The 16,640-nt window shown below is 32.2% G+C and overlaps 1 protein-coding gene and 1 pseudogene across 5 annotated transcripts in view; both read left to right on the plus strand.

Moving 5' to 3' along the window:
- Positions 1–16,597, plus strand: part of Wdr17 (WD repeat domain 17) — a 95,471-nt gene extending 78,874 nt beyond the window's left edge. For all 5 annotated transcript variants that reach the window (XM_021264944.2, XM_087217018.1, XM_021264945.2 and 2 more), the window contains 7 exons: positions 2,566–2,677; positions 5,751–5,892; positions 6,192–6,294; positions 7,340–7,441; positions 10,003–10,101; positions 10,402–10,585; positions 12,642–16,597. In XM_021264944.2, the coding sequence (XP_021120603.1) occupies positions 2,566–2,677; positions 5,751–5,892; positions 6,192–6,294; positions 7,340–7,441; positions 10,003–10,101; positions 10,402–10,585; positions 12,642–12,761 (862 nt within the window). In that variant the 3' untranslated portion in view covers positions 12,762–16,597. The remainder of the gene's footprint in view (positions 1–2,565; positions 2,678–5,750; positions 5,893–6,191; positions 6,295–7,339; positions 7,442–10,002; positions 10,102–10,401; positions 10,586–12,641) is intronic.
- Positions 544–2,129, plus strand: LOC106010029 (elongation factor 1-alpha 1 pseudogene; annotated as a pseudogene).
- Positions 16,598–16,640: the final 43 nt, after the last annotated feature.

Genomic DNA, 16,640 nt, shown 5'->3' on the forward strand with positions numbered 1-16,640 from the left:
TATATATTTTGCTAAAGTCTTCATGAACAAAGTGAAGAAGGGTTTTCTCTCAGAATCCCTGGTGCATACCTTAATAAATTCTCACTTGAAATATCACCTATTCTAAAGTCATCCTGAATATATATATATATATATCAATTGCTTGAAAAATGAGTAACATTTTAAACCACTGAAAATGAGGTATTTTCTGAATTATGATACATGCAACCATTCACCTGACTTCAAAAAAGTATTTTATGAAAAATAATTTATTGTAAAGCTGTTAAATTCATATCATTTTATATTCTTAAAACCTCTCAATGATTTATTCATTCTTTGAGAAGTAAATAAGAAAATTACACATATCAGTTCTACTGAAAGTTTAAAAAATATGCAGAGTACCAAAGATTCTAAACTCTAACTAATAGAATTTCCATTATTGATAAAGAACAAAAGTTGCTCAGAGTTAGCTTTCACAAAATTGGCTTTATAGCTTGCTCTTAAAAACATATCCAGCTTTTTCACAATGGGTTTGCTGCGAGAGGACAGGTGTAGTGAAAACCACCACTAAAAGCCAGCATGGGAAAGGAAATGACTCTTATCAATATCGTTGTCATTGGACACGTGGATTCGGGCAACTCCACCACTACCAGCCATCTGATCTACAAATGTGGTGGCATCGACAAAAGAACCATTGAAAAATTTGAGAAGGAGGCTGCCGAGATGGGGAAGGGTTCTTTCAAGTACGCCTGGGTCTTGGATAAATTGAAAGCCGAGTGTGAGCATGGTATCACCATTGACATCTCCCTGTGGAAATTTGAGACCAGCAAGTATTACGTGACTATCATTGATGCTCCAGGACACAGAAACTTTATCAAAAACATGATTACAGGCACATCTCAGGCTGATTGTGCTGTCCTGATTGTTGCTGCTAGTGTTGGTGAATTCGAAGTTGGTATCTCCAAGAATGTGCAGACCCATGAGCATGCCCTTCTGGCTCACACGCTGGGTGTGAAACAACTCACTGTTGGTGTTAACAAAATGGATTCCACTGAGCCACCCTACAGCCAGAAGAGATACGAGGAAATTGTTAAGGAAGTCAGCACCTACATTAAGAAAACTGGCTGCAACCCTGACACAGTAGCTTTTGTGCCAATTTCTGGTTGGAATGGTGACAACATGCTGGAGCCAAGTGCTAACATGCCTTGTTTCAAGGGATGGAAGGTCACTCGTAAAGATGGCAATGCTAGTGGAACCACACTGCTTGAAGCTTTGGATTGCATCCTGCCACCCACTCCCCCAACTGACAAGCCTTTGCGGCTGCCCCTCCAGGATGTCTACAAAATTGGTGGTATCGGTACAGTCCCTGTGGACAGAGTGGAGACTGGTGTTCTCAAACCTGGCATGGTGGTCACCTTCGCACCAGTCAGTGTCACAACTGAAGTAAAGTCTGTTGAAATGCACCATGAGGCTTTGAGTGAAGCTCTTCCTTGGTGACAACGTGGGCTTCAACGTCAAGAAGGTGTCTGTCAAAGATGTTCATCGTGGCAATGTTGCTGGTGACAGCAAAAATGACCCACCAATGGAAGCAGCTGGTTTCACTGCTCAGGTGATTATCCTGAACCATCCGGGCCAGATCAGTGCTGGCTATGCTCCTGTACTGGATGGCCATACAGCTCACATCGCTTGCAAGTTTGCTGAGCTGAAAGAAAAGATTGATCGCCGGTCTGGTAAGAAGCTGAAAGATGGCCCCAAATTCTTGAAATCTGGTGATGCTGCCATTGTTGACATGGTTCCACACAAGCCCATGTGTGTCGAGAGCTTCTCTGACTATCCACCTCTGGGTCATTTTGCTGTTCGCGATATGAGACAGATGGTTGCTGTGGGTGTCATCAAAGCAGTGGACAAGAAGGCTGCTGGAGCTGGCAAGGTCACCAAGTCTGCCCAGAAAGCTCAGAAGGCTAAATGAATATCACCCCTAACACCTGCCACCCCAGTCTTAATCAGTGATGGAAGACCAGTCTCAGAACTGTTTCTCCCAATTGGTCATTTAAGTTTAATAGTAAAAGACTGGTTAATGATAACAATGCATCGTAAAACCTTCAGGAGGAAAGGAGAATGTGTTTTGTGGACCATTTGTTTTCTTTTTGTGTGTGACAGTTTTAAGTTATTAGTTTTTAAAATCACGTTTTAATGGAAACAAGTTGACCAAAAATCTGTCACAGAATTTTGAGACCCATTAAAACAAAGTTTAATGAGAAAAAAAAAAAATACCCAAAGCTACTTAGTTTGGCAAGAGAATTAGCCTGTCATAATAACCTTGGTTGTAAATGTGCAGAGACTCATGTATGTAAAGATTAATTTTTAAAGAAAATATTGTATTTAGGAATTTGATAATTTATTTTTCACAATCTTTTATTTGTAATGCACATTTAGAGGAGTTTCATAATTAACTTAAAAATCAGTACTGTTTGTGTAGGTTGAAAAGTACAGGAAGTACATTGTATGAGTCTTTTTTTGAAGTAGCTAAAATCCTATTTTTAGATCATTTCCTCAGTGAAGTTTCTCCTTTTGATTTGTGAACAGGAATTTGGCAGCTGATCTTCTCCTGATGATTCCTAATAATGAACTACATTTAGTAAAACTCTGTGCTTTCTACCCAGGCTGTATTGAAGAAATAAATGATCTTCATGAGAAGGTATGCTGGTAATATTTAGGAATCACATTTGAAATGCAATACTATGATTCAACTAGTTTTAAGTTCAAGGAAATAGAGATAGCATGCAGAAAAATAAGTGTGTGGTCCCTTCAAGATTCTTATAAATTCAACAAAATTATAACAATAAGTCACATTTATGGAGCTTCTCTATGTGCTTGGCACTGTAAATTTTTATCTGTATTTGTGTATTACTTAATTTTCATGAAACCATGAAAACCAGGGAATATTTTTCTATTTTACAAAGAAAGTAAAGTCAGAAATGGAAGGTACTTGCCTAAATTAATGAAAGATGGAATGAGAATTTTTATTTCTACAAGTCTTTCTCCAAATCCCAAGCCTTTCCACTATACCAGTTTGAATCTGAAGGATTTTTGATAACTTTTAAAAATATACAACCTAAAGACCTTTTAAAATTTTTATGAAATATAAGAAAATTCTTAGGTATTATTCTAACGTATTTAACAAACTACTGTACTCCTTTGGAAACTATGAATTCATATACTGATATTATGATGTATAAAAATAATACATGTTTAATAATAGGAATATTGTTTCTCTAAATTGTAGTGCATTCTTATATTTCAGTTATTAATCCATTAAATGAGACTTTCTGTTGATATGAGTAATCAGCTATAAAACAGTTGCATAGAATGAAGATCAAAAATATCCACATGGTGTATGATTTGATTTTGAAAATAACCATGAGTGTATAGATTTATTTATACATATGTTAGAAAATGTCTAAAATTTCTCTTGAGAAAAACATTAGTGGAATCATTTTTGAACTTCGAGTTTTTTCCCAGTAGAACATATATTTATTGAATACTATGTTAATGAAAATAGTCCCAAAGTATATGTGGAGGGATAAGTGTGTGAAATCAGAAAAAATATTAGTGAAAGGATAAATGTCCACAGTTAGCACTAGGTTGTAAGATTATGGAAAATCTTAATTTCTTTATATACTTTAAAGTTCTTGAATTATATTTTTAAATAAGCTGTGCTTTACTTTTATAAGTAGGAAAACTAAAAGCCGTGGGGGTTTTTTTTTACATGTTTTTTTTGTGTGTGTGTGGCCCTGGGATTAAGAGCCTTATGCTAATCAAGTGCTGTACCACTAATTTACACTCAGCCGTTTTTATTTTGAGACAGAGTCTCTCTAAGTTGCTCAGGCTTGCCGCGAACTTGTGAGCCTTGTGCCTCAGTCCTAAACTTTTTAATTAAGAAGCGTACAAAAAAAGGAAGAATTTTTTAAAATTGTACTTTATGTTTATTGCATACTGTTTGAATGTATGCTAGCATACATCCTCTGAAACAAAAGATGTAGATATTAGTATCTAGGTTTACAGAGGCTGTATGACTAAGTTTATACAGCTTGAGTTTTTAAATTAACAAATAATTGCTGTACACATAGGAAAAAAGGGGTATTTTGATACATGTTTACATTATGAGATACTCAAATCAGAGTAATGTCATCTTTTTTTTTTTTTTTGGAATCGAGGATCGAACTCGGGACCTTGCACTTGCGAGGCAGGCGAGGGAATCACTGAGCTAAATCCCTGGCCAGAGTAATGTTATCTTTCACATCAAGTATTTATCATTTCTTTGTGATAAAACATTTTAAATCTTTTAGCTATTTTTAAATATATATTTTGAGCTGCAGCCATCTTGCTTTGTAATAGAACACTAGTACAGTACTTGTTCCTCCTATTCAGCTGAACTTTGTACCATTGACCAGCAGCTCCCCTTGCCTCAGCCTAACCTGTTCCTCAATCCAATAGGACTAAGAATAGTATTCACCAGGTCTTCCTCACACATTCTAAAAGGGTATAAGGAGACTTTGTTGTCAGAATTTATTAGCATCTTTTTAGAAAGACTAGTACTTGTAAAGGTGTTAGTAACTCTGAACAATTTCACAGGTAATACTAAAAACTACATTCAAACATAATGTCGTAATATAATTTGAGGAATTTTGAAACAGGACAAGAATCACTTTCATATTCTATTTGAGAATGAAATTTCAATGGGAACCATTTTGATTCCTTCTACACTTTTCATATATTAAAGCAAAAAGACTTTTTAAAAAAATTCTAGCTAGACACAGTATTAGTTGCCATATTAGTTGCTCAATAAATTATTGGTAATTCATGAATAAGGACAGGAATACAGTAAGAAAAGCCATATACTGACAGTCCCCTTTATTCTGCTTGTTGTCATTTTTTTAGAAAGATTGACAGATCTGTAATATTCTAGTGAGTTTTTAAACAATACAGGAATTTCAAACTATTCAATAAATGCATTAATACATAAATTGAATGAACCAGTGAACTATCAGTGTTGCCTTGAAACAAACTTTTAACACACCTGAGATTTAGAAATCATAAGCACATCTGATTTTGATGTAAAAGATAACTTAATTTCTTCCCATATTATGGAACCTCAGCAGTTTGTTTAATAGAGGCCCAGACTCTCAGTTTTAACAGAAAAAAATTTACTGTGTGGTTTTTCATTTTGTAATAGTGAAAATTTATGGACCAAAAATCTCCACTTTGTAGACATTTCAGAATGTCAAATTTTAGAGTTTGTACATTTTTTAGCCTCTTTGAAATAAAATTGTTTGGTCTTACAGCTAAACAAAATGATAGTGAAGAGGATATATAACAATTCACCTTTTATGTTTGCTGCATTTAATGTGACTTTAGATAAATGTTTGTATTTGTTTATGTATGCTTCTTCTAAAATAACTGATTTCAGTATTTTTTGATAAATTGCATGTGTGGGCACTAATTCCAATATTACAATAAGGACAGCTTAATTGTACCTCTTATTAGGCATTTGACAAAAACTACTGACTCATAACTAATGACACACACTGTTTTCAGATCTTAAGAATACTTTCATAAATGTATACTCAGTACAGATAATCTCATTTACACTTATTTTGAGCAATATAAATAAGTAAAACAGACTGGATACATGGAAATATTTAGTACTTACTTTATTGCTTTTGTCCCTATAAATTTTAGTAATAGTTATTAAATTAATTATTTCCTAGTGCAAACTACCCATGGTAGAAGAATGTATGCAGTTAGCTGAAACAGCCCATGCAGATGGCAATGTGTTTGAAACTATAAAATATTATTTATTATGTCAAGAACCTGAAAAGGCCCTTCCTATTGGTCTTGGTTTTGTTAAAGGTACGTTTCAGATTGATAATATAATTTTAAAATCTACTCACTTATTTCATCTTTTTGTTCAACTTGATGATCAACCTTAAAATGAAGCTTTAGTTATCCTACATTTAACAGAGATTACTATAGTGAAATATGGCATGTCTTCTGATTCTATAGTATGGGGACCTGAAAAACAGTGAATAGAAATATAGTTCTAAAGTAGAAAATAAAAAGATAGGACTGGTACAGACTTAATTACATAAGTTAAGAATTGTTTAAATACATTTTCATATTTATATTCAGAGAATCTTTTATTTTCCCAGAATGCATCAGTAGTTCAGATTGGACCTTGGATACCATTTACCCTGTTCTTGACCTATTAAGTTACATTCGTACTGAAAAATTGCTCTTGCATACATGTACTGAGTGAGTACTTTTTCTCTAAACTAAAAAAGAGAATCAAATGTAAGGTTTTGAAATGCTTCAATTATTGGTGTTTAGATCAAGAAATAGGACCACATTGGACAGGTAGCTGCATTTATAGAAAAATTATACATTTGTCATTTTGTTTTTTAAAAGCACAGAGGTCAGCTTGAAGTGAACATTAAATATTAGTGGTCACCTTTAGCGATATCTAGTGTATGTATACTGATATGTATGTGTATGTATGCCTATGCAAGTCACAATCATGTACACATAATTCAAAGAAGGCTAGTTCAAAGCTTTCAGATTATTTTGGCCCTCAAGTTGTCAAGAAACTAATGGTCATATTTACTAAATATCCATTGTATGTAAGACATCATACTAGGCTTTGGGGAAAGAGATATAAGTACTAGGAGATAGAAAATAAATGTCAACCCTAAATTCAACTACCTTTTAAGGACATTGTTATCCATATATCTAAACCCCCTAGAGTCAGCTATGATTTGAAAGAGAGGCTTTGGAATCTTTTTGTTTTAATGCCTATGCGGAAAAGATGATTTCGCAGCCTAGAAAACTGGCAAATTTCTCCAGCAGAAAATATAGTAGATATTCTCTATGCAATGTGCCACAAATTTCTAAATCTGAGCAAAGAGGTTAGAGATAAATGTCATGAAGAAAATGTCAGGTGGGATTTGGAAAAACTAGGTTAGTGGTGGGGTACATGCTTAGCATGCTTGAGGCCCTGGGTTTAATCCCCAGCACTGCAAGGAGAAAATAACAATGAGTAAATAGAGAAAAACAGGCAGGTAAGAGTTTAATACTATTTAAAGACTTTCATTCTAAATTATAATTTATGATCTAACATGAATATCTGAATAAGAATTTTATTAAATAAGTAAATGATCTCTGACATTACAGAATTTTCTAAACATTTTGCTAGAAACTTCACTCATCAGAATATATAAATACAAATACCTGAACTTGTATCAATGAGAGCAAAATTATCTGTCTCAAATTTTGGAATTTAAAAACATATATTCTCTTTTAGAGCACGAAATGAGTTACTCATATTATGTGGTTATATTGGTGCTTTATTGGCTATCAAGAGAGAGTACCAAAGCATTGTTCCAGCACTTTATGAGTACACAAGGTAAAAACATAATTTTTTTTCTACTATGAAATTAGAGAATTTTTTTCCTAAGATGAATAGTCTTTAAGTGGATTAAAAAGCAAGTGTATCATTACATATAGGTAATGTATTATTACCAAATGTAATATTACATGTATCCATTTATTTACTCACCATGTGCTTTGTAATAAATTAAATATATGAATTAAGAACCCATTAGGCTGTAAATAATGGAGTCCTAATACTAGCCTGAGTATATAGAGTTGATTGGTCTTGTGTGTCAAGACACTTGAGAGAAGCATTCCAGGGCTGTTGGAGTTATCCATGGATTCCATTAAGAACTTGAATTCTTCTCATTTTTCAACTCTTTGGCATTCATGGCTTCTTTCCTCTTATATGAGTTTCCTAAAGTTAAAGACCCAAGATCGTTGCTGCTCCTCTATGTAGTAAACCTACATTCTAAGCAAGAAAGAAAAGTAAGTGTGAGAGACAGAATACAAAGGACATTTTATTCAGGAAGGAAAGTCCTCCTTAGGGATTCTTTCCTATATTCCACTGGCCATAATTGTATATAACCTTACTTTTAAAAAATGCTGTGAAACTGGTTATGTTAGCTTTCCAACCTCTACAATAGAGAAATGCAAAATAAAAGGAGTTTGTGAATGGCAGAAAATATTTGATATTCAGGCATAACCTACCAGCCAGGTTCTTACATTTTCTAACATCCTTAAGCCTTTATACTTAAAGCTTGTTCTCAAAAATAAAATTCACAATCCCTTTCATAAAAATCAATTTTCAAAACTGCTAGTTGGTAAATGGTATAGTAGGTGACCTTTTTAACTCCTGATGCTCAGAGTCTAAGGAACTATAGATTAAGTGATTTTTCTGAGTACCATTTATATGAGGTAGAAGATGCTGAGAGAATGCTGAAAGGATTCTTAGCTTCTTCCTCTGGTATAGGGGAATCAGTTGTCTCTTAGTGCAACCTAAGCAATAATATGAGATTAACATTATCAGGGTACTCAAGGAAACATAGGTTTCTATGCAGACAACATAACCAAAAAACTACTGTTAACAGGATTAAAATATATTATAGGAACACTAGTATGTATTTTATAGAATTAAAATAATATTTAATGAAACATGTTCTCTATTTGTACTTTAGTAATAATGAAAGTAAACAGAGAAAATCATTCTTTAATAAGAAAAATAAAAAGAAGGGTTTTATTGTAATTCAGGAGAGACTTGTGCAAATTTGTCTGTTAAAGGAAACTTGTTAATTTAAAAAGAAAACTTAAACTATCAATTGTAAAGAACTCTGATAATTCAGTCTTTGTTGTCTTATCTTGCTCCCTAAGTTTATTTTTCTAGCCTACTAAACACACAGTTCTCCAGAATTTCATTCTTTGATTCTCTCATCCTTCCTTTCCTCCCCCATCTCACTCTCCTCTTATATTTCCACTCTTTTTTCCTCTCCTTTCTATAGTCCTCAGGAATCTTCACCATATTTTAGCTTCACTTATCACCTCCCTGAAGATAACTCATTATTTTATATTCAGCATAACCAAGCTCTTCCAGCCTTAAACTCACTATACTCAATTAAAATAACCTTCTCTGATCTATTCCTTCTCCTGTGTTTTTTCTTTAGTGTTGCCAATATATTTCTATTATCTGGGATGAAATGATCAAGGGCATGATTAAGTCTTCTCTCTCATTTGGGCTATTTTTCAAAATTGCTGCTTTGACTAACCTCTCTCCTTTTATTATTTAGTTCATTTATTTATCTCATACACCCTAAATCCCTCATCCAGCCAATGTTTCTTGAGCATCTTGGACTTGTCATGGATTTAATTGCTGATTATACAAGTGAACATGTATACAAAGTGTCATAAAAATATGGTTAATCTCTGTATTTTAAAATGATTATAGTAAAAGACACATTGGCGTTAATCCCCCTCAAAATACCCCCTTGCTGAACAAACTTTATCTCATCATTCCTGCTCCTTTCTGAAGCAGCTCCAGAAGTCCTCTTTTATGAGTATCTTTATTTCACTGTTGTGGCATCCGCTCTGTCCTCATTCTGTACTCTATCATAGTCATTTTGACTTTGAGGAAGAGCCAGCAATCACATGATGCCAGATCTGATAAACAAGGTGGATGAGGACACACTGTAATGTTTTTACAAGCTTTCTTTTCTATTGGATAGCACTTAGCAGAAGCATTCACTGTATTTTTTTTATCATACCTTGTAAAGAAACTTATGAAACAGTACTTTAGAACTGCTTCAGAAAATGGCAAAAACAGTGAAATAAGTTATTCAAAGGAGGAAGAGTATTTTGAGAAAAATTCATGATAGTGTCTCTTTTACTGTAATAACTTTAAAATTTAAATACTAGCATATATTTTGATCACACTTTATATATGCACATATACATACATAATACACATACATTATATAGTCATGATAAATGTACACAGCTGTATGTAGTAATTGTTAATTCCAAAATTGCAATAAAAACTTTTATTTTTTCTCATATCTTAGTTTTTATGACAGATGTTAATTTCTTTTTCACATGCTTCAGTCAGCTATTAAAGCGTCGAGAAGTGTCAGTACCTTTAAAAATTGAACATCTTTCTGAGGAATTGGATGCATGGAGAGCTTGCACACAGTTCACCAACCGGTGAGTGAAGATGATATAAAAATTAGAATACAGAAGAGATTTAATGTTATAGGCTTTATAGACATAGTCTCATTATCAATTTTAGCAAAATAATGAATCTTTGTTTAGAGCATATGCAGCAATAATTTATAATATTTTTCTTGCCCTCTTAAAGTTTGTTATTTTTCACTAATTTGTCAGTAGGTTATTTGCCTCCCTTTATAAAGGGAAAATAAGTAATCATCAAAAACTATTTTTACCTAAACCTCAATAATTCTTTGATTCTACAAAATAAAGATTTAATATCTGTTGAAAATATAGATCATCAGAAGAATCTCCATATACAACCCCTTCTGATTTACAAAGAATGGTTTATGCAACTTTATTAAAGAGATTAAAAGAAGAGCCACTAAAAAGAGTTATTGGACCAGATTATGTGACTGGATCAAATCTTCCAAGTCATTCTGACATTCACATCTCTTGTCTTACAGGATTAAAAATCCAGGTACAGCCTCATTTCAGATATATATTGTGCATTTCTATTGCATTTATGTGTTATTTGAAACATTATCTTGAAATAAGCATAAGCTAAACATAAATAGGTAACTATAAAGAGGCGTAGGGTCCAGTAAGAAAATATTGCCCTTATAATAAATGAATTATTTCCCCTTAAATGAAATTCAAACAGTTATTACACTACTATTGTAAAAATAATTCATGTTATATGCATATATATGTACTTAGTTACAAATACGTTTTAAAATAAATATAGGTCATATCCTGAAAGAAATTAAATAAGGGAGACAAAATATCAATCGACAGTTACAAAAGATTTTATCACAAGAGATTAACTTTCTAGTCTCCATATGTTGTAAAACACAAAGTAATGAAAGCTAATTGATATATGTTATGAAGTATTTTGTGTTTTTGCACAAGTTACTGAACTTTTCAACAATTAAAAATTATTGGGTTCCATCATGAGGGATGACTGATTCTGAAAGAATGGCTCCTAATGTACATCAAATTAATAATAATGAATGATGTCAGGATGTCTCAGTGTGCCCCAGGTGTATCATTATCTTGAAGAAATAGATAAGTCCTCATCATCTTGGAGTCTGAACTAATTTTAGGAGCCCTAATTCAGCAAACAAAGCTAAATCTCATGAAATGTAATGTAGGGTACAGATTGAACCAAAGAGCTCCACTTCCCAGTAATATGCACATTTTAATGAGTCCATTCTTGTAGACCAATGAGGAAGGTAGTTTACGACACAGCCACTCAAAATAAATGGTATAGCTAGATACATACGTAAACCTTACCTATAGTCTAGCTTGCCACTGCAAACCAAAACTTGAGTGCACACCAGTGTGTTCCAAAACCCAGGCCACTTGTTATATCAAACATTATTATGCATATCTGTTCAGAAACAGAGAGCCAAAGTAGTAAATTCAGTAATTTATAATTACAAGTGAAAAAACCATGGAATTTTTGGAATATGTCTTCGGCACTCATTGCCCTCTATACACCATTTTAATACTCGGTAACTTCATGTTCCTTTTCTCCTTTTTTTGTTTAAGGTTCTTTTTCTGCATCTAGGATAGCCAAATGTCCTAATAGATATGATGTAACTTCTCTGTACCCAAACCTATATTCAGGGTAGGACCTATTATCTCATTTGCACTAAGACACACATGACTGATGGATATGGAGTGCTGTGCTCTGAGGAAATTTCTATTTCGACAGAAAATTAATGTCTAGGTTGTTATGCTGAGATTTCAAGTACCTACTAATATGAAGCTCTTTACCTATTCCTATGATGGATTTTTCAATATCTAGAAATAATTAGCTAACAATGAAGTGTACCATTTTAATCATAACTAAATCCTAACAGCTTTAGAACCTAATTACAAAAATAAATATTTTTATTTCATTTTGTGATTTTTAAATGTTTTTCCTTCTGAGAGCTGGGAAATTTGGTTCAAATAGTTTTTCATAACCACCCAGGACATACAGAATAAGTGATGTAACTAAATGGTAAGCATGCCTTTAAGTCACATGACAAAATAAAATTTTAAATTAGATAGATATATAGGTAGACCAATTGATCAATCAATATATTTTTCATCTTCTAGAGACTGAAGTTTCTGGCTTTAGTATTTTACCCAGATATTCTGACAAAGGCTACATGATTAAAATAGTGAAGTATATTTGTCTATTACCAGGTTATATAACTTTTCATAAAATAAGTTAACTTCGTGGAAACTTGTAGATTAACAATACCTGTTAGCATTGGTAGCACTACTACACATAAATAATTCAAATTACTAAATAAAATTCTGTTTTTACAGACATCATAGTATAATGATATAATACTAAGATAGTTGAAAATGTTTCTATTTGATAAGCAGCTCATAAAAACAAATTGTTCTCATATTCCTAAATTTTCTACTAGCATTAAATATCACCAAGTGGGTTTTATTGCAGTGATTCTACTTATAGAAATTTAAAAGGATGCTGTGAATTCATAATCTCATCTTTCCTCAACTTTCACTGTGTGCAGGGCCCTGTGTTTTTCCTAGAAGATGGGAAATCTGCTATCTCACTGAATGATGCTTTGATGTGGGCAAAGGTGAATCCATTCTCACCTTTAGGAACTGGAATACGACTCAACCCATTTTGACAGAAGATTTTTCTTCGTGCTTGTTTTTTGGTTTGGGGTTTTTTGTTTGTTTGTTTTTAAAGAATAACTTTTATGAGTTAGTATTACCTTAATCTTTGTTGCCCAAGAGCTAAAGGTTGGGAGGAAGCTTGGGGTTGGGAGACATGGGGAGCAACAGTTAATTTTATCCGCTGATTTCAAAAATAAAATACGTATATAATTTAAAGGAAAAGTAAGTGTCTCCTTTATAAATTGGAATAGCCATATTTAGGAGGAAGGTAATATTTAAATTATAAGGACTGAATAGTCTAAAAACTATGTAAGTTTCATAAAGCATAAAAAATACCAAAATACTATATTGCTGAAACACTGAACATAAAATAGTGCAACACCTAGAATCATTCTTGGTATATACAGTAAGAACTTAGTGAATATTTGAATAAGTGAATATCTAAAAATATTGAAATGTAAGGTGTACACAACTTATCTTCAAGTTAATAAACACTCATATTTTTCTTTATAAAACATAGTAAACAACTAATTTTAGTTCATATTTAATGAGTTTTCAGTCACAAGTTTAGTAAATATCAACATATAGATACACTCCAAAATACTTCTGAATTTTCCTTTTTTAAATAATAAAATATTACCAAGTTTTTCATCTGAAGTTCAGTTGTCCCATTATAAAAGTATAAATGAGTTATAAACACAAAATGTCATCAAATGTGAGAATTTGCATTAAATGATAATTGACTATTTTAGAAGTCATTTGTATAGAGATGGAAATTTGTTTTGATTAATGTGCTTAATATGATTATTTACCTAATAAACTTTGAATTCTATTAATGTTCTTTAAAACATAATTTGATGAAAATTAGTTTTGAATACATTTTTATAAGAAAATAAGATACTTGTTGAAATTTTGAATATATTGGGTGAATTTTTTTAAATACTTATTAAAATAGGATATATCATGTATCTATTTACCATATTATCACATTAACCATTCCTAACTCCTGAAAAAGACAATATAGGCTAAAATTTTACGTTATTAAAATACAGTAAATACTAGAGAAGAGAATTATATAACTCAGTGATGCCATGGGTAAAAGGTACCTGGAGAGTGTTTTTAAATTCTTAGTGATATTTTTAATCAAAATTTTCTTAGGAGAAGAGAATAATTAATTGAAACATATGTACTAAAATGTCTCAAAAATGAGAAATATTACTCTTTCAATTTTATATTAGTCTCATAGCCCTATATTTGTGTGCTTTAAATAAAACTTCAAATGATATTAAGCTTAAATTATGCATATAAGACAATCATTATCTCTTTCTGCATTTTTAATGAATCCAGAAAACAATATTCATAAAATAAGAGGAAAAAATCATACAACTCGATAACACAGGAATACAATAGAAGAGCGACATAATTTCTGTCTAAAATGTAAATTGAATTAATCCAGCTACCATTCTACTCTCCTTTGACTTATAGTGTTTTATATCTAAATATTTATTATAGCTATTAATTCTTGATAGAATTATAAAGATGTCAGGTCTAGAGATATACCACAGTGCTTGCCTAGCATGCATAAGGTCCTGAGTTCGATCCCCAGCAATGCTCAAAATATATATATATTTTTACCATGTCAATCTATACACATAGTCTTAATATTAAAACAAAAACCAATTTATAAAGTATTTTTGTTTATTTCATATGCATGAAAACCCAAACAACTTAGTTATTTTACTATGTATAGATGTCCATATTAGCAATAACATGGGTAAATTATTTTACAGCTTTAAATATGCCTTTGTAAAGGAAAAACCTCACTACACAATGATTTTTAAAGCATTAAAAAATATTTTGCCTACCAAAGCTACAAGGTGGTTGGCAAAATTAAACATCACAATGAATTATGTTGGGTGGAAATAGAGAATTCATATGTCAATCAAAATAAATAAAGCATATCTTTTTTCCTAAAATCACTAAATTTTTCCTAAGATGTATTCAGGAATATGGTTTCATTAGAGCGATGACAGTATTTTGTCTTTATAACAAAAAAATTTATATTTTGGGAGTCTTAAGTCAAAAGACATTCTCAGCATAGTAAAAGCCTCACCAATTATTTGTAAAATTCATTGTTTCATATTAGGTATACCAGTGATAAAGAGGACATCTTTATAGTCAACTCTTAATGTTTGTTGTGCCAAATCTTTGAGACATTTGTTCCTAAATAATTGAAATATGTACTTTCACGCTTAATTTAAATATGGTATGTCTGAGCTATAATATGGAATGTCATTATCTAGATTTATATATATGTATGTATTTGAGGTGCCTTGAATTTTAATAAATGATACCATTAAAACCTGCCAAGATGAGCAGAACTCTCATCCCTAAAACCACCATTGAAAGACACTGTTTCTCTGTAAATCCTGAACCAGTCATTGGAGATATGAAGGCCTATCTGACTTGTTATCCTATTCAGAAAGCTAGGAAAATCATTTTACTGAATTATTCAAGAAACTGATCTAGACCTGTAAAAAGCACTGACTACCGCACACTCCAAAAGTGTTATAAAATGGGAAGAGTGCTTACTAATTAACACAAACAGCCTATCACAGTAGCTTCTATGATAAACTCTGCAGATTAAGAAAGTGCTGCTGCTACTGGAACTACTGGAGCTCCTAGAAAAGTTCATTAAGTATCTGTTATGAAGTAAATAGTCTTCCTCAGTCACGCCTGTAGTGTTGGCTTCTGTTGACATAACTCATCCTCAAGAAGTTATTGAGGTTACCTACTTGGACTATGCTTGCTACCCACATATTTGTAATCAGATTACAGACTGTTTCCCATTTTTCAATCTCCATAGGCTGCTCCGGAATCTTGGGAATTTACCACAGAAAGGCTGTGAGTGATTGGCTGCTTTAGGAGACTGAAGACAAAACCAAGAGGAAAAAATGTATATTATGTGACTGTTTCCCCAAGCCTAATCCTTTTCTGTAGAGCTTTTCCAAAAGTATCGAAGACTGTTCTTAAAACCTTTACTTAAGGAACTACATTTTATTGCTTCAAAATATTATTCTTGTGACAGTTGTCCCATTATAATGCAAGCCAGCAGTCAATTACTATATCTGGTTAAGATGTATTTGAATTAGATCTCTTAACTTAGAAAAACCTTGCTTTTGAAAAATGTCACAGAAATTATCTGTATCTCCCAGGCTCTCCTTAAATTCTTTTCCCACACATGACATATTCAAAGTATAAAATTTAAAAAGAAAGTCTCTGAAGGTAGACATGTTAACCTTCATAAAAGCAAAAAAACTGCTAATATGGCATGCCATTTTAATTGTTGGATTCACTATTAGTCATATTACTCTTGCAAGTCAAATGAGACTATTGATGAAGCAGCATTAAAACGAGTAATTACAGTTGAATAATATTTTGCATATATGAATATAAAATGGGACATGGCAGCAACCAATCAGATTTTTTAATTGAACTAAATGGATGACTAAACACCAGAATCAGATTCCAAGAAGAGCAAAAGTTTCCTTTCCCACAACTTGTTATCAACATGAGGGGGACTTATTCTTTGAAAATGGTTTAAATTAAAGCTATTCATAGAACTGAGCAAGAGTTTCTATGGGCCAATGTTTTCTAGAAACCATTTAGAATATGTTTTTATTAATGAATGCAACATGTAAATATATGTATCAGGCAAAGCGAAAGCTCAATTTCTCATGAGGCAAGTATATTACAAACCACACACTATTCCTACAAAATTTATGAAAAAGAACTTTTACTTGCTATGGTGAATTATGTTTAATGGTATCTTTAAAATTAGTTTAGCTCATTCTGTCCCAATTTATTTGATTTTGTATCTTCAACAGTTA

Source organism: Heterocephalus glaber, unplaced genomic scaffold (assembly GCF_053883595.1).
Source record: "Heterocephalus glaber isolate CG9 unplaced genomic scaffold, H.glaber_assembly_v1.0 deba00001461, whole genome shotgun sequence".
NCBI classification, from domain to species: domain Eukaryota; kingdom Metazoa; phylum Chordata; class Mammalia; order Rodentia; family Bathyergidae; genus Heterocephalus; species Heterocephalus glaber.